The following is a 21,764-nucleotide window of genomic DNA, read 5'->3' as shown; positions in this document are numbered from 1 at the left end:
ATTGTAGTTCTACAATTACAGACTGTATTTCCCTGCATGATTTGTTAGCTCCCTTTTACCCTGTTCTTTAATAGTCAGGACCCCACAGGACCATCACTGAGCAGATATCATTTGGGCGGTGAATCATTCTTAGCACTGCAGAGATAATGACATGGTGGTGTGTTAGTGTGTGTTGTGCTGGTGCAAGTGGATGAGACACAGCAGTGCTGCGTTTTTTTGAGTTTTTAAACACTGTGTCCACTCACCGTCCACTCTATTAGACACTCCTACCTTGTTGGTCCACCTTGTAGATGTAAAGTCAGAGACGATAGCTCATCTGTTGCTGCACAGTTTGTGTTGGTCATCCTTTAGTCGTTCATCAGTGGTCACAGGATGCTGTTAGCTGGATATTTTTGGTTGGTGGACTGTTTTCAATCCAGCAGTGACATCAAGGTTTTTAAAACATCCAGCAGCACTGCTGTGTCTGATCCACTCAGACCAGCACAACACATACTAGAACACCACCACCATTTAAAAGAAGGGGAAAAAAGTATAGTTCAGGATCGGTATCGATGTCAAGACAGCGTTATTGAAAATTTTAGAACGATACCCAGCCCTACTAAAGAAAGAAACAAAATTCAAGAAGAAACATTTCAAATTTTGCACAGAATAAGTAGGAATAATCAGCTTATTTTGCTTATGTACACTATTTTTATATTGGGTTGAAATGGTATCTGTAACTGCTGTTTCGTGCAGGTTGGAATTTGACCTGTCACAACTGCCTGTCAACCAGAAGCAATCATACACACACGTTGTGGGTGCAGGCAAAGGCCGGCTGGTTTTCTTGGTCACCCGCACCCCCTGCCCTGGAGCGTCCGTCTCTGACATGGGATCTGCTCCATTAGATCATCTGTCTACCTGTGAAGGGATACTGAAGCAATACGTTAGTCTCTTCTCTTCCCTAACTCTCTCATTCTGTCTGCATTGACAGCCGTCAGCTTGATTCACAGTATCCTATTTGTAAATTCATTTTGATCAAACACAAACTGCACTAAAATAATTGTTCCATGGATAATAATGCTGGAACGGTACTGCTTATGTTGTGGGCAGAATTTGAGGAACACACTGATGAACCTACAGGATGTCGGATACCTCCAGGTCAAGGTTTTGAGGGCCACAGACCTTACCTCCACAGATCTAAATGGTACTGAACTGATTCAAGACCTAATGAGAATCTAATGGAAGCTTCAGCATTTCCACATTCACAATGCAAACATCTGTCTTCACTATTAAAGGTAAGAGTGACCCATTTTGTGTGCTGGAGCTTGGAAACTGCAGGTTACAATCTCAGACCATCTACAAGACCCTCAGTCCAGAATGGAAAACAGCCTTTACATTGTGAGTGTCGCATAAATGTTTTTGTAACCTAAATATATAGCCTAGACTTCAGGTCCAAAAACAGTGTTTACTGTTAATCTCCCAGCAGGTGATTTGCAGCATCTCCTGTACACTTTTATTAGATTTATTTCATGTTTTAAGCAGCTCCAATCCAAATGCTCATCATTCCCAAACTTCAGTACATTACAATATGAGTCTGTGGCCTCTACAGTCCAATTAAGGATATCCATGATGTCTTGGAGCTGACCGTTTTTGGTGAAGATGGAGACAAATCGAGGGACTTTCTGGGAAAAGTTGCTATTCCTTTGCTGACAGTAAGTGCAGAAATAGCCATGTTGTTTTCATAGTTTTTTGCCCTATTTTAATGCTTTGTCTATTTTTATCTGGGAGTCTAAATATCTGACCTTTATTTATTATGAATTAATCTTTTGATGAGTACTGCTTTGGAAACATAGCCCACAAGAGATCTATATATTTTGTCGGCTTAGAATTCTAAGGTTCTGTCCGCGTTCAGTTCATTGTTGAGATACTGATGAGCATATATTTCACTCCAAATAACAAAGCTCTTATGTAGTACAGCAACCTTTCATATTCTAACAAAGTCACAACTCTCTTTAAGTTTAGAATTATAAGGTTCTGTCTGAGAACAAACTCCCATTGGAATGTAAAATTCACCAGTGTGAATTGAATTCTGTTACTGTAAATAATTAAAATACATGAACTGCAGGTAAATATAAAGACGGTTGTTTCTGTCTAACACAATGTAGTATGATGTTTAATGTAAAATTTATTTTCAGTTATTTACTGGCTTTCATGAGCCACATCAGTTGTATAAAAATAACCCAGAATTAAGAAGAATTATGAAGAAATTTCAAGAAACAAGCATCAGAACAGGTTGAGTTAACAGTATGAATCCTTTGCACTACATCATTCTGTACTATGGGGAAATTTGTTAAGAAAAAGCAGTATGCTAGCTATTATACCTGGCTACTCTCATAGCTAATTGTTATTTAGTTAATTAAACTGTATAATAGCTAGCGGTCCAGCTAACACCAGTTAGATAAGGCAAGTTAGCTAACTTTAGTATTTTTATTTTCAAGCAACTGATCACACCAAAAAAATGTTATTAGCTATTAGCAAAAATGTATTAATTAATCAGTGGTTGGTCTTTGAACTTTTAGTTAGTTAGTTCTGTATTTTGTAGAGATGACATAGCTGGATAAAAGCTAACTAACTTTAGAGAACATTAACGATTGCTAGCAAAATAACTGCTTCTGAAAAAATGCCTTTGAATTAGTGGTTGGCAGTATTACTACCTTTTCAGCTTACCTTTTGCTTCTATGATTTCTTATTAAACTGTTAAAAAGTCTCATATAACTAGGCTTTATAACAAAGCTACAAATCCCTGTAAACGTTGAATTATTGAGCTTGGGCACACAAGTAAAACATGAATTTTGATTGTTTATCGCACTTTCATCAACTGTACTCAGTGGCTGATACAGAGAGAACCTTACAACACTAAACTTGTCATTTTCAAGAAGAAACCTTTTACACAGGCTCTATGATCAATGTAAAAAAAATACCACAGCAACAGTAATCAACACTAAATGATTAACTTTGTGTGTGTCACTTTAATTCCAACAAAAATGTCAGATTTAAGCGATAAAGCCATGCGAGGCTGTACGTTACTGTGATTTTATCGCAGAGAAGGTGTTGAGCACAAAGCGGAGTGCCTAAAACTCCCTTCTCCATGATAAAATCACAGTAACACACAGCCTCCAGTGCCTTATTGCTTTTATAAACTATGATAAAATACTCAATTTTTAAGTCAGTTACTTACATTATTATTAATAATAAACAGAAATGAGTATTGTGCCAAAAATTGTAGTTCCTTTAGAGTATGGTATCGTTCTCAAGCAGCCATGGACCGCTGAATAAAGAGAAGAATGTTTAGTCACCTATCACCATATACTGCACTATGAACTTTTTTAACTTTTATTGTATGATAAGGAACATATAACAGCACTGTTTAATGCAAAGATCTTTGCTATTTAAGTAGTTTGGTCATTATCACCATGACAACTTTGCTAATTTCCATTATGCCCTCAATGTAATTACCAGTCTTATTTAGCACCAAGCTGATGGCGCCACTCCTCCCTCACTGGGGCTCAATCTCAGATGGCTCCCTGATCCCTACATAGTGCATAATTAGGGCTTGAAATATTGGTTTCTGCACCCCAAAAGTGCATTATATTGCTAAAAAAATAGTCATTTGGTATTCAGCTGCATCCTTACTGAACAAACAGTGCACTGTCTGGCCATAGAAGCTAGTATTTCATAACGTCCATAAGACACTATTTAGGGAGTATGGAGCCATTTGAGATTCAGCTTGGGTTTGATGCTATTTAAGACAGATCTGACTGAAATATGGACATTTAAAGCATGTAAGCCATTTAAGTGACATTCTTTAGACCTTTGTATTTCCATTTTACATTGAATCATATCTGAAGTACTTCATATCAGGCATGTGATATTAATGATGGCAATGTTTAGCCTGTTGCCTATCTTTTAGCCTGTTAGCTGACCAGAGTAATTCTAATTCAAATAAGTTGTCAGTCCCTCAGTTTAAACAAAAACAGGTTCTTGCTTCATCAGTGCACTTGGTGGTCCATGCGAGCAGCATTAGATTCAAAGATTAATCCACTTACAGAGCAATGATTTCTTGTGACGTAGTGCAGTAATACAGAACTCAGTTGTTGTGAGGCTGGTGTGCGTATATTGAGTATTTTACAATGGCTTCGAATGCAGCTCAGCCAATCAGGACTGCAACCATCCGTTTTATGACCATATAATTCTAAGCCCCCAGTTTGTTTTACATTTTGACATTTTGGTAATATTAACACACATAATTAATGTTTAGGTTTCCAATGGACAGCAGATAACCAGACTTTTGAAAAAAGAGGATTTGGCAGGGCCATCCAAAGGAAGCATCACTCTGGAGATGAGCATTTTCTACAACCCGGTGAGAATGCAGCTGTAAATTGAACAGAGGGCACTGATACAGGACACTGCTTAGCCCTCCCTACCATATGTAGACTAAAGTCAAGAGGCAGATTAGACCTGTTTTGGCTAAGCAGATGATTTGATGATTTTTTTTTAATATTCACTTCAACAGTACTTTGGATTCTGTTTCAAAATAACTTAATTAGTAATTGGGTGTGGGGTGGGGGTTATCTGACATCCACTGTTTTCCCACATTCAGCAGATCATGCTATGATGAACGTCTTGCACTTGGAAATGGCTTTAACCTGTCATTGCTTTGAACTCTGCCTCTCACAGGTCAGAGCTGCCATCAGAACATTCAAGCCTAAAGAAAAGAAGTTTGTGGAGGACAGCCCGAAGTTCAATAAAAAGGTGAATTTATTGATCATGACTGGTCTTTTGCAGTCTGTCACCTGATGTTGGAGGACAACAATATGGTCCGATATGGCTTCACATCAACACAGAGCCCTAACACAACTCAATACATTAATATTTATCACCAGCTAAGCTTCCTTGTAAAAAGCCTCTCCACACCTCACTTAACATCGTGTTGCGAACATTACATCCCCAAGCACATCTTGCTAACTACTGTTTTGTCCTCCATTAGCTGTTAGCGCGCAACATTTACCGTGTGAGGAGGATCAGCATGGCTGTTCTGTATACATTGCAGTACATTAAAAGCTGCTTTCAGTGGGAGAGCACTCAGAGGAGCATCACCGCCTTTCTGGTAAGTCCTCCATCCTTCCTCTATGGGATATCTACACACAAGGCCTACCTCTTAGTGATGAGACTGACTGACAAAGTAATCACTCATGTGTGATAAAGCAAATTTCTCTTAGCACTCTGAGAACTTAACACTACAATTTTGCCACCAAGGGTTGCAATATACTTCCATGGAGTTCACCTTTGCGGCGCACTATGCAGTATGAAAGTTGTCCTTGCAGTGTTGTTCCAGGCATTTTCAGAGGCAGGGCTTTCTGAGAGCCAAAGTACAATCTGCACTCCCCTCTGTGCTGCTGGAATGAGCAGCGCCCCCCAGAGGGCAGGTGTTGGATGGCTGTGTGCTTGGCCACCTGGGGAGAGAAGCATGGGGCACTGCCGCTGGCTGCTCCCTCATGCAGCTCAGAGAATGGAAAGAAGAGGCGTCTTGATGATGGGCTTGCAATTCACATGATTACATACAGAGCTGGGTGAATGATGCAGGGTTTATATTAGGAAGTTTAGAAGGAAATTGTACATAAACTGACCTGTCAAAAGTTTGGGCATTTTAAAAATAAAATTAGCCTTTGTCAGTTTGCAGTGATTTTAACAGGGCTGGGACGGTAAGCAAGTATCTCTTTATCCAAAAAAAACTAAAAAAAAAGTTTTACATATTTATATGCAGTTGCACTTAATTGCACCGTGGCTCATGTGGCAACTCAGTGCCGCACGTGTAAATAAAATAAATCCAAGATGATGCATCAGAGCTCATAATGCTCGTGCATACAAAAGAAGGCAGAAATCTAGAAATATTGCGTGTTGATTTCATGGCCATTATGCATACTTATTGATAAATCATTTTATGTGTAAAAATTATGTTTTCATCCCTTTGTGTTTGGGCCAGAATATGTTCAGTATGTGCCTTTAGCAATAGTTTGTAAAAGAAAACTGCAAAGAGAGTATTTTTGGCATTTCTAATCTTCATACAAAGGAAAGACACTCCAGAAGACACAAAGCTGAGTGTTGCAAAACACACCTAAAGTATTAGCCAGGTAAATAGCTGTTTTATGTTAAGAAAAACTTTGCAGGTACAGTACTGTGCAAAAGTCAGGGATCACCCTTCATTTCTTTAACTTCCATTAAAAATGGCCAGTAAATACATGTTATTCCTTTTTCAGGAGATATTTCTGAAGAAATTAAATATAAGACCATACACTTGCAAAAGGAAGGGGAAAGTCAAAGTTAAGGAAAATAAATGAAAAAAAAAACAGCAGTTTCCAAATGTGGAGTTCAAAAAAGTATAAAAAGATACAGAGAAAATGGGACTGAGAAAATGGGACTACTAACAACCATGCAAGATCTGTAAGGCCACAAAAAGTGTCACCGTTAGATAAATAGTTCTTAAAGTCTTTGAAAGACAGAATAAAATTAAGCTCCACTCTTGCTTTAGATCAGAAAAACAAACACAGGTGATTCTGTTCATCCTTCTACTGTGAGAAGACAACTCAACACTATTAGTCTGAAAGGATGTGTAGCTGTCAAGAAGCTGTTACTGATAAAAGGAAACGGACAAAAAAGAAAAAGAATTGCAAATTAAATAAAGAACTACCTGGTGTTCTTCCAACATTTCATCAGGTGACCTTCTGCTTTGTTGAAGTGAAAATATGCAACCACACTGGCCCTTTGCAGATAAGATTGGACACCCCTGCTGCAGACACACTAGATACTGAAACATTTGATTTCATACTTTAATATTATACTTAGTTTTTTGCTTTATGTCCTGATGCTGAAAAATAAATAACACGTACTTATTGGTGTTTCAACCGGGATTTAAGTAAATTAAATGTGGTCTCTGACTTTTTAACAGTACTGTATTTTTCCATACTTCATTGAAAGGTAATACTGAGAAAGTTCAACTTTCAAAAGGCGAAGTGTCCCCAAACATTTTACAGGAGTGCAAGTATACGAATGAGTAACCAAAGAGTGTGAGGGTTTTTATTGTTATTAGCTGCTCTCTAAAGCTCCTCTTGATTTTGAGCTTTTTTGTCCCTAAGGCTGAACACAGCAAGGAATTGTGTGTGCAAACACAGCTCCCTCTTCCACCAACTCAGCAGTGATGTGTTGTGAGCATTCTGAAGCAGTGTGAAGCTAAGTTAATGAACACCTTTCTCATTCTCTCCTGTATGTATGTCTTTAGGCTGTAGGTAACGAAGGTAAGTGAGTCAGACATGGGCAGATGGCCTCTGCCTGCCTCTCACATCTGCATAATTAGAGCAGTCTCAATGCCTTTGCTCTGCACCCTGCGTTCCAGGCTATGCTAGTACCATCCGCCTCATGCGTGAGCCTGGCTTTAATATACGTTACCATACATTATTTATAAAGCAGCCGGAAATCACAGTTCTTAGGGTTTTACACCTATAATGCATTCGCTCCACTGCGGTTTCTCTGTCCGTGGCTATAGGCTCCGGCAGCTGCGCCTGTTCCAAGAACACACACACTCTGCCGCTGGAAATCCCCGAGGCCACTGAGCTGACCTCCCTCACAGCACAGAGCTTATACATACTCCCTCTCCTGGCTTCACTTCTTTTCAAAAGACACAGCTTTTCATCCACAGACACAGAGAAATCTGTGTCTCAAAGAGTGCTTCTCTGAACATGTGGACTAAGCACAAAATGTCTCACTACCTTTTTTAATATATATATATATATATATATATATATATATATACATATATACAGGATTTTAGGCCATTTCCATTGGTCCAATCGCCATAAAATGTTTACACAATGTAAAGGGTAACTGGCGTTTTCAGATGATGGAAACAAAATGTCTGGACGTTTTGATCTGGAACTTTATAAATGTATTTACGTAAGCCTTACATATACACAGATGCATGTTGTGAATGCAGTTCCAAATGTTATCGAAGCCCTGTTGTTTAGCTTTACCACATTACTGCATTGTGGTACTGTATGGTATGTAATGAAAAGATCTTTCCAGCTATATCACGCGCTATGTGTACAAATCTGAGCATTCGAGTCATTGTTTGCAGGGTGGTGGGCTTCTGTCTCTGATTGCATAATCTCCACTCTAAGTGGACGCCCGCCTTTTGAAGTTTTCCTCCATATCAGACTGCGGCGGCTCAGTTTTAAAATAGCACCCAGCTCATTAGGTAATCTTGAAAGGGCGCTTCGTCTGCATTTAAGGAGAAACTTCTGGCGAATCTTTAGAAGGCATCTGCAGCCCTGCACCCAGATCCAAACAGAAAAACCCGGAATACATTTTATTACTTGTTTATGCTACAGTAATGAGCCTAGAAACGGCACTTCTAAAGTTTTGACAAGCACACAGTCTCTAGTCAGAGAGAGAGAGAGAAAAAGAGAGAGAGACATAGTGAGAGACGGAGACTGTGACAGCTAAAATCTTCATAAAATGCTGCTTTTTAGATGTGGCTCTTTCGAAGACAGAGAGAGATGAATGTGGCATGCATCAGCAGAGACTGCAGAGGGGTCACTCAGAGTTCTTTTCTGCATTGCCCATTTGAGCCTGCAGATGGTGCTATAGCCCTGCCAAACATGCACACAGTGGCAGTGCTCAGAACATGCATTATGCCTGTACTTCCAGAAGGAAGATGTGGAGGCTCTCATGGCAGACAGGGAGCAGAAGAAAATCTCCCGTTCTTTGTCCACACAAAATACAAACTCACCATGAAAAAGTTTTGTCGCACAGGCTAAATGAGTTGAGCATTTACATGGCCAAATTATTACGCCTCAGAACTTGAAAGTTTCCAAGCGTTTTCAATAAAGATGAAAAAAGGGTGGGAGAGGGATAAAGAAAAAGCGATCATTTACACATGAAAGCTGATTTTGAGCTTTGCTGTCATTACAGCGCTTTAAGTATTTAAGTAGAATTAATATTTTAACATATGAGCTTGCTTTGGCTGTCAGTAGTCACAACTAAAAAGAAAAACCTGTGTGTGTGTTGAGCCGTTTTTCTTTTTGACACTGCCAGGTAGCAAGCGGTTTAGACATCATTTGACAGGCTGTGAAATGCTGATTGCTTCACATCACAGACTGTAAAGATGGCATCTGATGAATGTTTGATGCCGCGCAGCTGTAAACACAGTTGGCAGCTATGATGGAGGGTTTTTCTCTCTATCTCTCCCTCGCTCCCTTTCTGGCTTTCCCACTCTGGGCCGGCAGTGGCCATTGCTCCAGATGAGAACCGCAGAAGGTCAGAGCCGGTTCCAAAGACCCCCAGGGGAGCCACAGCAATAGCGCAGTCTCAGTCTGGGCTATTAACTGCTTAACTGGGACCGTGATCAAAGCGATTACCACTATGGCCACCATTATTCTGCCTAACTCTGTCCCAGGTGATGACAGGTTTAAAGAGATAGTTTGGCAATTTTAATAGATAACGGTGTTAGAAACTACATATGCAAGTCTATTTGAGATTATGTAACAACTGAACAGTAGGAAAATGCTGATTTGGTCATGCAGTTTGTGTAATGCTAACTGGAAGCTATAAACTTCCTTTACTTGTTAACTACATTAGACTCGTAGCTCCAGTGCAAAACTAAAGAAGTAAAGTTTTGGACAGAAGTAAAGCCTGTCTTGGCTGATAAACTTCATTTGGAATAAGGGGGGGTTGTGTAAATTTGATTTTCACTGAATCACAGAAGTGCTCGAGAGGCGCCGGAAGCTCTACAGTGTGCAGTGCTGTCCTGGTTGTGCAGTTTTTATTTACACCGCATTGCAGCACTAGACTTGTGTGTGAAGAGATTGCTGTGTGACCAAATCTTTTTTTTATTCTTATTACATTTTTCTCGTTTTTTTCTTTCACTTCGGTTTAAGAGTTTACTGAATGGTCCAGCTTGGACAGTTGACTTGGACAGAGACTGTGTGTTTGTGTGTGTGTGCATGTGTCCCTTTCGGCATCTCATGGGGCCCAGGCTCCGGGCTCTTCAGGGACCTGTCATGGAATTTACTGCGGATATGACAGCCAGAAGAGCCCTTGATGGCGATATATGTGCACAGGGTTTTCTTTCTTGAAACCATCCTCCAATCGATTAATAATTAACGAGGCGGACTGCAGCAGGCGCTAAGCGTGGCGTGATGGCTGCAGCTTTGACAGTGCGAGCGTTATTGAGATGTGTATGCTGGGTGTTATCTCAGGCTCCTGAGGCTTGGCATTGGGTTTACGCTGACCTTATGGACCTGTCTCTCATCACACATGCTGACAGGCCTACCATTGGCCAATCACATCCCCACGCTGGCAAACAGCTTCAAAACGCTCCTGCAGTCACTCAAATCTCAAATGTGAGCGCCCTTTTCCCTAGACGGGTTATAAATGAATACTCTTAGTATTTTATGCAATGAGACTATACCATGGTAGGATTTCTTGCTTGTTTAGGCATTTGTTATATTCATATAATCAATCATTCTATCGAGTATTATTCGATTAATCGACTTATTGAGCCAATATGCCACGTGCAGTTTCCTCTCACTTTGCCAATGCTCAATTTGTGTGATATGCACATGCTAAGAGAGAGGGCCCACATATGTAATATGAACATTTGAATATCTTATTTTAGATAAATAATACTTTTGCATGTTTAATTCCATGTTTTCTTAATATGGAACTTAATAATCAGCATTGTTAATGAATAATTGACAATCCAGACAATACAGTCCTACTATAAATATAAACTGGTGGTGAACTTTGACTATTAAAGCTAGGCCTCCAGTTTGGGCTATAAATGTGAAAAAACAGGGGAATAGCACCTCTACAAGAGAGCTCATTTCTGCTAGTGCCCCTATGGGATTCTGGTATTATGTAATAAGCATAGTGACTTAGTGAAAATTTTAACCCTTTTGTTTCCAACCAAATCTGAGCACTGAAATAGGAGTATTACTACAATACTTGCAGAGTTTACATGCAAAAACCATGACGATAATATTAATATAGAAAATAGAAAGTATTTCAGTCACACTAATGTGTGGTTTTACTGCAACAACTCAGCAGCTGTAACTTTGCTTTTGTACCTATTACAGGCCACTACGAAGTGTGTTCCATATTCAAAGCTAATATGTGAATATGTGGTTGTTCTGTACTTGCACTATAGTAATGACCAGCACTAACATGCTCATCACCTCCCTAGTCGGAGTGGACAGTTCTCCCCAGGCTCCGCTGGCTATGGCCCTTGCTGGCCCTGCCTGGCCCTGCTGGCCGTGATGCATGTGTGTGCGTGTATGTGTGTGAGTGGAGCTGACACTCGGGCTTGGGTAGCCTTGGGGGAAGACGGCTCGCATGGCGGATCTGTCACCCAGAAGGTCGCTGAGTGTTAACGCTCCCGACACGGATTAAACAGTGGTGGCCGGTGTGGCCAGCCACTGACAGGCACCCTCCACCCTCTGCCTGCAGCATGCGCGCACACACACATATAACAACAACATCCCACCGGCCACTGCACGGGCTGCAGCCAGCCTGCCTCTATGTGAGTAACTAGGAACTGTATCTTGTGCAAATGTCACAACAGCTTTACAGCGTTTATTAAAGCTTTGTGCTTAAATCACTTTTTTTGGCAAAAGAAAGTAACTGTTGTACTTCTTATACTACTAACTTACTTGAGCTACAGGCCAGAAGTCTGGAAGCAACAGTGAAAAAGCTTTCAAAAAAAAAAAAACAGGTTCAATGACATCTAATTTCATTTTTTCACCAAAGTTTTTCTGAAATATTTGCAGTGTGATGTAAACGTCCCACAAACTGAACAGTTTTTATTCTTTGAATGGGAAAATCAGGTGATTGTGGTTCGAGCTGCAATAAAACTCACCAAGAGAATCACGAATACAAAGAATTAAGAATCAGTTGTACACTGCTGCAGACATCTAGTCCAGCCTTTTTTGTTAATTTTCACAGTTGATTATGTCTTCATTTTTATTTTTACGAAGTCTACGAAGTAGCTTCACACAAGAAGAAACGGACCATCTTAATTTTAAAAGGGAAGTTTCTGTGTGTTAAAAAAATTGTAAAGGGCAGCAGACATTTTCAGATTTAAAAAAAAATGGGGGAAAAGGTGGATATATAAGCTTTTGTCCCAACAGTAACAAATATTCTGAGAATTTCCATGATTATGATTTAAACTTCTAATGAATGATGCATTTTACGTACTGAGTCAGGCATTATCTTCTATATAATACAATAACATGAGCAGACATGCTGTGCAGCACTGTAAATGACATTACCTCTGAAACTGCTGTTTAGTCTGAGCCACACTGGCTGTTAAAGATGCTAATGACAAAGATGATATTTATGCCATCCTTAGTGCTCTTAGTAAAATGAAGCTGTCTTTCTCTGTCATCTCTCTATCTCTCTATCCCTCCTCCTCTCAGTGTCGATAGGGTTTGAGCGGAATGTATGTGAAATATTTATTCAGCGTTAGCTGTGAGCAGCTCGCTCACCCACTCACTCTACCTGCCCTGCAGAGAAATCTTCTCTGTGTCCCTCTCACACACTCTCTGAAAGCTTGGCCCTGTCTCACCACAAATTACATGTCTCATTGCTCCTGCGCTTACTGCAGCTTTAAAGAATAGCAGTGTGACGCTATGGCCAACATTAGCCCACGGCCAGCCTGCTCCACTTCCTTTCCCTCTTTCCCTGGCTGAGAAAAGGCAGGCGTGAGCACAGCAGTCACTGGGGCCTTTGATTCATTATTAATACTATCTTTTTTGTATTTTAATTGAGAAAGCAATGCAGATTACTCCAGCTGCCCTCTGATTCACCTAGAAAAAAACAAGCATTTTTTTAAAACTATAAATTCTCTCACATACACAAACCCTGTAGCCAGTAGTCAGCCTTGTTAGACTTGTTCCGATATGTTCATGTAATTTGGCATCCTTCCATGGCCCTCTCGCTGACCTCACAGGCTTGGCTGGCACTGGCAGCTGTGTGTTAGCGGCTGGAGCTTGTATGCTACAGAAATGAATGAAAGACACACATCTATGAGACAAACTTCCCCATCAGGTTTCAGCTAGCAGCTGCGCAAGCAGAGAGAAAATGCACACATATAATCCTTGTCAGAACGGTCAATTTAATGGTCAGCGAAACATCCTAAAACGTTGACCTATATAGTTAATGACTTTCGGGTTCTTCTTACATACTAATTTTCCATAAATGTAGAATGGCTCTTTCAGATATTCTATTTTAGTGAAAGCCAGTTCTGTAACTGCTAATCTGATTTTGCTTCACTTGTAGGCCTGGATCTAATACTTTTTCAAGTTCTTCTATTTTAATTGTATAGTCATATTTTTGTCGTTCTAATCCCATCAATTCATTCAACTACTCATCTCTTCTGTTTGTTTAATTATTTATTCCTTCTGCATGCAGAATTCAGCAAAATTAGATTTTTAAATGGACAGAGCTGCATTGTACTCCCACTATAGTAAATGTTTACAAGTAGCAGTGGCTTAAAACCCACAATTCTGCATTTTTTCCCCATCGTTCATGTGTTCAGTGCATCAGTAAGCAGTCTGGATTGAAAGACTCTCCACCCCCAATTCCCGTTTAATCAATTTGCAGGATTGTATAAACTCTTAGTGAGGGCGTCTTTGTCCTTTTGTTCCTGCCATGGCTTTCCCTCGCTCCCCCTCCAGGGAGAGTGTGGGTGGTGTGCTTCTGCCAGCCTTGCTCCGGCTCCTGGAGTTGTTTTATTCACACTTTTAATCGCTGAGTGCTTTATTATTAGGTGCAGGAATTCCGCTCGGCCGGGGCAGGGGGGTGGGATCGGCTCGAGAAGCCACAGAAATGCGTTTAGCGGAATCGTATTAACAGTGCCATAAAGCAAAAGCTGTCAGGCTGCTGTTAACTCGCCGGTGGAGTGGCCCGGCTCTGGCTGATCTCCTTCAGACACTCACAGGTGACGGAGCAGAGCACATCTCCAATGGCCATCAAGCCTACTCAAACACACACTAACGCTTTTTATGAATTCACTTCTTTATAATTAATTTTTTTCATTTTTTCATTCTTTTACAATCAATGCACACCCGTGCAAACATTTTTCCACATAAATAGCGTTCACCAAAGGAGCCTTTTACCACCACACACATAGCAATGTCTGTTCAAATTACCATCCATTCATTATCCAATTGTGCATGGTTTCAAAACAAATAGCCTAATTATAGCTTATGACTTTATTCCTTCAGTGTGTTCCCCTCTTTATGTGAATAGTTAATGATTGTCAGCCATATAGACCCAATGTCTGCTTGTTGTTATATCAAATCTGACTCCCAATAACGCATGGCAGCACATCTCTACAGTCTAAAAGGGAGCCCTGATTCTTAGGCCAATTAAAATGTGGATTATTTTCAATATAAATTTACTCCTAAGCCTGACAGGGTGCAATTTGTCTGCTCGGTTCTTTAATCACTGACGCTTGCTGCTAATAAAACATAAACCACTTAGTGGAGAATTAGTTCCGTCTCTCTTCCGTAGGAGCGGTGGAATATTTTCGATGGGGGGAAGGTAGACCGCTGCCTTTGCTCATTAGCTGGAGGCTATTTGACAAGTTGGACATTGTCTCCACATCCAGGCAATGGAACTGGAACGGCTTTCCCAGGCACGCACTGGGACGTTTTTATTAGCGTTTAAAAAGGCATGTAAATTCAGTACATTTAGGCTGATTTTCAAACACACACACAATCACACACATGGTGGGAGGCAAAGCTGGAGATTTTTCTGACAGGTTTGGTTTATCCCCTCGTTTAGACGCTGCGTTTAGACACAAGGTGCTGAATTTTGCTGGGCTTTTATCTTGTCCACCAAGGCTGTGTGCCACTGAGCAAAAATTTGCATTATTGTGCGATTATGAATACCTGTGACAGATTCCCACTTGCGGCTCCCCAGGTGGAAATGAATGGGCTCCCTCTGCCTAGTCGTGTGGGAAGACACAAAGTAAGCAATTGGACTTCAGTGGTTAATGAGGCGGCTTGTGTGGGTGAGGGCAAAGGGGTTTTGGCTGTCCTGTGGTTCTAGAGGCAGTATTTTGCAGACTTGCTTGCTCTCTCCCTCTTGCTCTAGCTACCTGTGGGCCAACCTGCTGAGCTCAGGTGGGGTGGGGGGAAGCCCCAGAACACAACCACCAGGGACTGGAGGTAACACAATATGACATGGGTTCCTCTAAATCAGAGCAGACAGGCAGAGGCCTCCCTCCACACACACACACACACACACACACACACAAAGCTTAGCACCATTCCCTTTACCTCTGTTCATCTGGCACTTTTCAGTTTGCATCATTTTTCCCTCACAGATAACGGTACAATAGCAGTAAGTGGTGAAAGGCATCACTTGCAATGGTACAGTATGGCCACAATTGTTATGAATTATTAAAGAAAGCCCCAGACGTGTACCATGCTGCTGCAATGCCTGGGGGGCTGTGTAGGCTGAACGCTCTGTGCATTAGACACGGTTCACATATCCCCGGTGGCGGTGTGTGCATGTGTGTGTATGTGTGTGCATGAACCTTGTCTGCGAGTGATGGTAGGTAGACTGGCCCCAGAGCATGGTGTCTGGATGCTGGTTGATATGACAGGAACATGCTGCTGTTTTACCAGGGCTACAACTCCAGGCCTGAAGGCCTAGTCCAAGCTAAGCCTGTCTCAGGCTTAAGTCAAACATATTGTTTCTAACAAGCGCCTAGCCACACACCCGCCTATTGTTCTGTGGGCTGCTGCAAAACCTCTAGCCACTACAGTACACTCATTCTGCACATGGAGAAATCCACATAAAACAGAAGAAAATTTAAATTCACAACAAACATAATACACCACTATAAAGGTTTTCCACAATAAATGTTTCTTAAGTATTTTATTAGGAATATTGTACTAGGAGTATTATATGGCAAAAATAAAAAGTTTAATTTTCATAATACACAAGATTTATCATGACATTTAGTTTTTTCACAGGTTTGAGAAGTTGCAGCCAACAAAAAACTAATAGTGCCACATCTATAAAAATAAAAACTTGTGTACAGTGATTTTTGTTCAGTGTTTCAGATACTGTATAACGCTAAATTCAGTTAAACAAGACTAATTATACTCTGTAATAAAACATTCAGTTGGTCAGTGTCCTTGAAGTGTTCACTTCATAAAGTATACCTCCTTGTATCTGTACTGTTTTATAGATAAACACTCTTTGTCCATTTTATCATGTCCACTTCCCATGTAGGTGCAATTTGTAATTCAAAAATTTTAGACTGTAGTCCATCTGTTTCTCTGCATACTTTGTTAGCTCCCTTTTACCCTGTTCTTCAATGGTCAGGACCCTCACACAGCAGGCATTATTTGGGTGGTGAATTATTCTCAGTACTGCAGTGACACTGACATGGTGGTGTCGTGTTAGTTTGTTTTGTGGATCAGCGTGGATCAGAAACAGCAGTGCTGCTGGAGTTTTTTAAAACAGTATCCACTCACTGTCTTCTCTATTAGACGCACTAATGTTGTTGGTCCACCTTGTAGATGTAAAGTCAGAGACAGTAGCTAATCTGTTGCTGCACAGTTTGTGTTGGTCATCCTCTAGTCCTTCATCAGTGGTCACAGGGCGTTGCCCACAGGATGCTGTTGGCTGGACTGATCCACGTGCATCAGCACAACACACACTAGGAGTGTTACTGCAGTGCTGAGAATGATCCAGCACCCCAATTTTATACATTAATTTACATTTGTACCATACCTTGATTTTAATTACGATGAAAGATACCTTTAATTTAAATCTGATGACATTTTTTCTACTAACATTACTAGGAAAACATTGATGGCTCATTTACAAATGTTATCACTGTCTTAATAAAATGTCAACTTTATAGGAGAAAGAAAAAAGCTCTTAATTTTATTGGATGTTAATGTAGTGAGTTTTTATTTTAAGTCATTTTGTACCATTTCTGTTGGTCCTTTCATTGTACGCTCATGTGAAGGAAGTACATCCCATGAAATTATATAGATAAGTAATATAACAAAAAACAGTGGAAATTTGACTTTGCAATCATTTAAAATAAATACTTACATAAATAACTGGGATGTAATTTTTATTTGTCTATAAAGTAAGTACACCTCTGGCCTCAGTAACTGGTACTGCCCCCTTTGGCAGAAACAACTTTATGCAGGTGTTTCCTATAACTGTCTACCAGTTTCTGACATCTACTGGGAGAAATTTTTGCTCATTCTTCCTTGAAGAATTCCTGTAACTGTGCAATGTTTGAGTATCTTGCATGTATAGCTGCATCATCACAGCAGATCCCCCTACAGCATTCCACTGGGATACAGATCTGGGTTTTGATCAGGCCGTTCCATAATCCTCCACTTCTTCCTTACGAGCCATTCCTTGGTGGATTTACTTTTATATTTAGGATCATTATCCTGTTGGAAGGTCTACTTCTTCAGCTTAAACTTTTTTTTTTTTTCACAGATGGTCTCACATTCTTCTCAAGCACTCTCTAGTATGAAAGAGAATTTATAGTTGATTCTGTGATTGCAAGTTGGCCTGGCCCTGAGGCAGCAAAGCAGCACCAAACCATAACATTTCCAACACTATGCTTTATAGCTGGTATGAGGTCTTCTGATCTAATGCAGTCTTCGGTTTTCACCAAACATGGCTTCTGGTACTGTGGCAAAACAATTCTGACTTGTGTGTCCACAGCACATTGTTCCAGGAGTCTCTGGTCCTTGCCTAGATATTCATTATTCATATTCAAACATTAGTCTAGCTCCAATGTTTTTTTTAGACAGCAAAGGCTCCTCCTGGCACCCCTCCATTGTAGCTCACATTTGTGCAGTCTTTTTCTAATCCTAGGAACCATTTTACATCAACAGTGGCAAGAGCTACCTTCAGAGCCTGTGATGATATTTTGGGGTTCTGATAGGCTTCTTTTAGTACTTTAAGGTCTGCTCTTGGGTTACATTTGCTGGGGCGGCCTGGCCTAGACAAGTTGGTGGTTTTGAATTTTCTCCACTTGTAGATGATGTGTGAAATTATTGATTTCTAATATTTTGGATATTTTCTTAACCCCCTTCCCAGACTCATTTACAACTTTATTTCTAAAGAACTCTGAGGACTCTTTTGATACCACACACTCCAATAAAAAAGAGCAAACCAGACCAGATATTTGAGGTATCTTTCATTGTAATTAAAATTAAAGTACAGTACAAATGTAAGTTAATGTGCAAAATAGCATGGTGGATCATTATTTGGGTGGTGGATCATTCTCAGCATTGCAGTGAAACTGACATGGTGGTGGCATCTTAGTATCTCCAAATATGTTGACAAAGTCTAAACCAATCATGGGGTGTACTTACTTTTTCACATGACTGAAGATATGACACAATGTATTCAAATGTTGTTAAAAAAAAGCATTTTTGTGACACCAGTATGTTGCATCATCATGTATTGAACATCACATACTTATATATACATTCCTCACTAAATTCTTTCCTATAACTCCTTCCCCTGCTTCATGTTTTGATTGACAAACCCTCAGAAACGCTCATTAGGTTGGCCCTAAACAAGCTTAATTAGTGCACAGCTGAGAGGTGCAGGGTTGCTATGTGTCTCCTGTTACTGTATCATGAAAAACTGTTCGTTTTACATGATCCATCTTACTGCTACCAGAATTGTTGGCTTTTTTATGGACTCTTTGCAGGGGAGGAAGTAAAATCCTGGCAGTACTGTATGCTCCTGTGCAGTAGTCTAACATCAGGGCTACACTGCAGTCAAAAAATATTTGGAGCGCAGTATGTCAGACCAACTCATCAGCCACCCTGCTTTGCTGTCGTGAAATTATGTGGCATCAGCATGGTGTTAATCGATGCAAATGGAATTTTAAAATATTAAAATTGCTGCTGTGCTGCTAACATGTATGCACACCCCCTCATCCACACACGCACACACACACACACACACACAGAATGACAGAGGTTCTATAGCAGTATTGTGATTTTCAGGAGGGCCATAACAGGCCATAGCATTGGGTGATATAATGCTTATACCAGTATCAGTGTCACACAACAACAGTGATTTTTAGTTTTTGCAGTCTTGATAGATACCAGAACCTTAGCTGACTTTTAGAATACCAGTACTCAGGACGCATGGTTCGTAAACGTTTATTAATTAACTTAAATTTCTGATACCGTGAAATACACTGTATGTCCAAACGTTTGAGGACACCTGCTCAGCCAACATTTGTTCTGAAATCAAGGGTACTAATAGAGATTCTGTCCCTCCACTGCTGCAGTCTCAAGCCTCTACTCTTCTGGTAAGGCTTCAAAGTAGATGTTGGAAGATTGCTGTGAGGAGTTCATTGTATTCAGCCATAAGAGCATTAGTCATATTTGGTAATGATGTTGGATAAATAGTTCTGAATCACAAAAGCCACTCCAACACATTCCAAAAGTATTTAATTATGCTCCATCACGCCGGAGAATACTGTTCCACAGTGCCAGAGACCAATGCTGGGGGTCTTTTACCTCTCTAGTCAATGCTTGACATTGGTCATAGAGACCTTAGGATCACGTGCGGCTGCTCCAGGATGTCCATTTTATCGGCAGTGCTTTTCTATGGAGATTAGACAAGCCGTATGTGATGCCAATGTCAACAATGGGGGGGCCTTAAGGTAGTTAAATTCAGTAACTGGAAGGGGTGTTTGAATACATTTGGACAGAGTGTTTGGAAAATATTGTGATATTGAATTTTAGCAATTCGCCAGTATGTGGCTGCAATGTCTGCTTGGGTTATTTATGTGGGCTGAGAGGTCTTATGACACATTTGTGTGGTGTTATTGAGGAGGTGGTGTACTGGGCACTGGATGGCTTAGTGTGTATGGGAGTGTGGGAGTAGGCTAGTGTTGTATGAGGGCAGCACTACTCACTGCTCATTTCGTGACTCTCACCCTCTGTCTGCCCTCTTTCTCTCTCTCTCTCTCAGATCTTTGTAGGGACGGTGTGGCACTTTGAGCTGTTCATGCTGCCTCTCTTCTTTCTCCTGCTGATTGGCTGGAACTACTTCCACATCCCCCCGGGCGCAGGCAGCCACAGTCAGGACCTGGTGAGTGCCGTGACCTCACCCACACAGCAGCGTAGCAAATCCCAAACTAGCGGTCAGCCTACACAGCCCTCCAGATCAGCAGTACATACTACATTTTCAGCATTATCTGAAAGATGCAACTGACGCTTATATTACACAGAAACTGTTTAAATTAAGGAATAAGGGTATTTATTAAGTAACACATGCAAATTCAATATTTGCAAAACTAAATGAGATGAACATACACCTTATAGAAAGGGTTTGAGCCAAAATGTGAGGCATTTAAAGCAAGAATGTTGGTTAGTAACAATAACCTTGTAAGGCTTCCATTAGTTTTACAAATGTACTGTTACAATTATTTTGTTAAAAGTGGTATCAAAATCTTCATGTATTCATGTACTGTATATGTACAAAGTACAGTACTGTGCAAAAGTCAGAGACCACCCTGCATTTGCTTAGTCTCCAGTCAAAACTGCCATTAAGCCCAAGTTATTCATTTTTCAGGAGATATTTCTGACAAGATTAGAAATAAGATAATCCACTTACTGGAGTTCTGGTAGACCAAAACTGTCACCATTAGATAAACGCAACTTAAAGCTTTTATCTTGGAGAGCAACAAATTTCTGAAATTATAATACAGTTGAGTTTTTTTTTTTTTCCTGACACGGAAATATGAATAACTTATGTTCTGACTGGAAATTAAATAAATGAAGGTGGTCTACTAACGATGACCTGCCGTTATTGCCATTAAAGCACTGATCATTCTAAGGGTGGAGGCGTCTATTGAGGACAGTCATATTATTGGCAACTGATATTCATACAGCCTTGCAAATACCCCTTCCTGGTCCTTATCACAAAAGCATTGCCTGTTTTTTATTCCATGTCGCAACTATTATAATAATTGACGGCTACATCATAACTTTCATGCAAAATATCTACTACTCTGAAAGCAAAATATGTACAGTTAGACTTATTTGGTCAAGACGTCCTGTACAGACATGTCATTAAATGTGTCTAAAAGTTTTATGTGAGGTTAGCATTGTTCATGCAGTTGGAGTGACCTCCATTTCCACTGGTTTGGAAGTTTGTTGCCTCAGTCTCTACCCAGAATGCATCCTACCCTTTGAGCGACATTCTCCCTAACTCATGGCCTGCATGTCAGTGCTCTGGGCAGAGCAGTGCACTCTGAGCAATGTTAAAGTGTGGGTGCGCCTCTGTCACCTTGCTCTGACCTCTTCTCCCCGGCAGAATGCTCCCTGGCAATGTCACATCCTATCCCCAGCCAGTGACAGCAGTGACTTGATGTACAGTGATTCAGGCACAGACAGCCCAAATTAAATGTTTTTCATTTTTTCCCCTCCCTCTTCTGTTTTGTGTGTGTTTGTTGTTTGTGTGTGTGTTTATGTTGTGGAGAAATGAGATTGCTCGGTGGTGACACAGCTCTTGTGAGGAAGGCCCCTCACGCTCACCTTTCTTTTTTGTGTGGGGTCACCCCTGTGATGTAGTTGCTAAGGCAACGGGCCTCTCCCAATAGGGGTGTATGTACAAGAGAAGGTTTTCATTACGAGGTGTTTGTTTAT

At 40.6% G+C, this 21,764-nt stretch overlaps 1 protein-coding gene across 1 annotated transcript in view; it reads left to right on the top strand.

Moving 5' to 3' along the window:
* The window catches only part of mctp2a (multiple C2 domains, transmembrane 2a), a 51,618-nt gene that overhangs the window by 18,690 nt on the left and 11,164 nt on the right, over positions 1 to 21,764 (top strand). Inside the window, exons 11-18 of the mRNA XM_036561744.1 lie at positions 736 to 922; positions 1,090 to 1,183; positions 1,275 to 1,377; positions 1,589 to 1,691; positions 4,298 to 4,399; positions 4,717 to 4,791; positions 5,027 to 5,146; positions 20,086 to 20,205. Of these exons, the coding sequence (XP_036417637.1) occupies positions 736 to 922; positions 1,090 to 1,183; positions 1,275 to 1,377; positions 1,589 to 1,691; positions 4,298 to 4,399; positions 4,717 to 4,791; positions 5,027 to 5,146; positions 20,086 to 20,205 (904 nt within the window). The remainder of the gene's footprint in view (positions 1 to 735; positions 923 to 1,089; positions 1,184 to 1,274; positions 1,378 to 1,588; positions 1,692 to 4,297; positions 4,400 to 4,716; positions 4,792 to 5,026; positions 5,147 to 20,085; positions 20,206 to 21,764) is intronic.

Source organism: Colossoma macropomum, unplaced genomic scaffold, assembly GCF_904425465.1.
Source record: "Colossoma macropomum unplaced genomic scaffold, Colossoma_macropomum, whole genome shotgun sequence".
NCBI lineage: Eukaryota > Metazoa > Chordata > Actinopteri > Characiformes > Serrasalmidae > Colossoma > Colossoma macropomum.
Note: the sequence above shows the minus strand (reverse complement) of the source record. Positions and strands in the feature narration are given on the sequence as shown.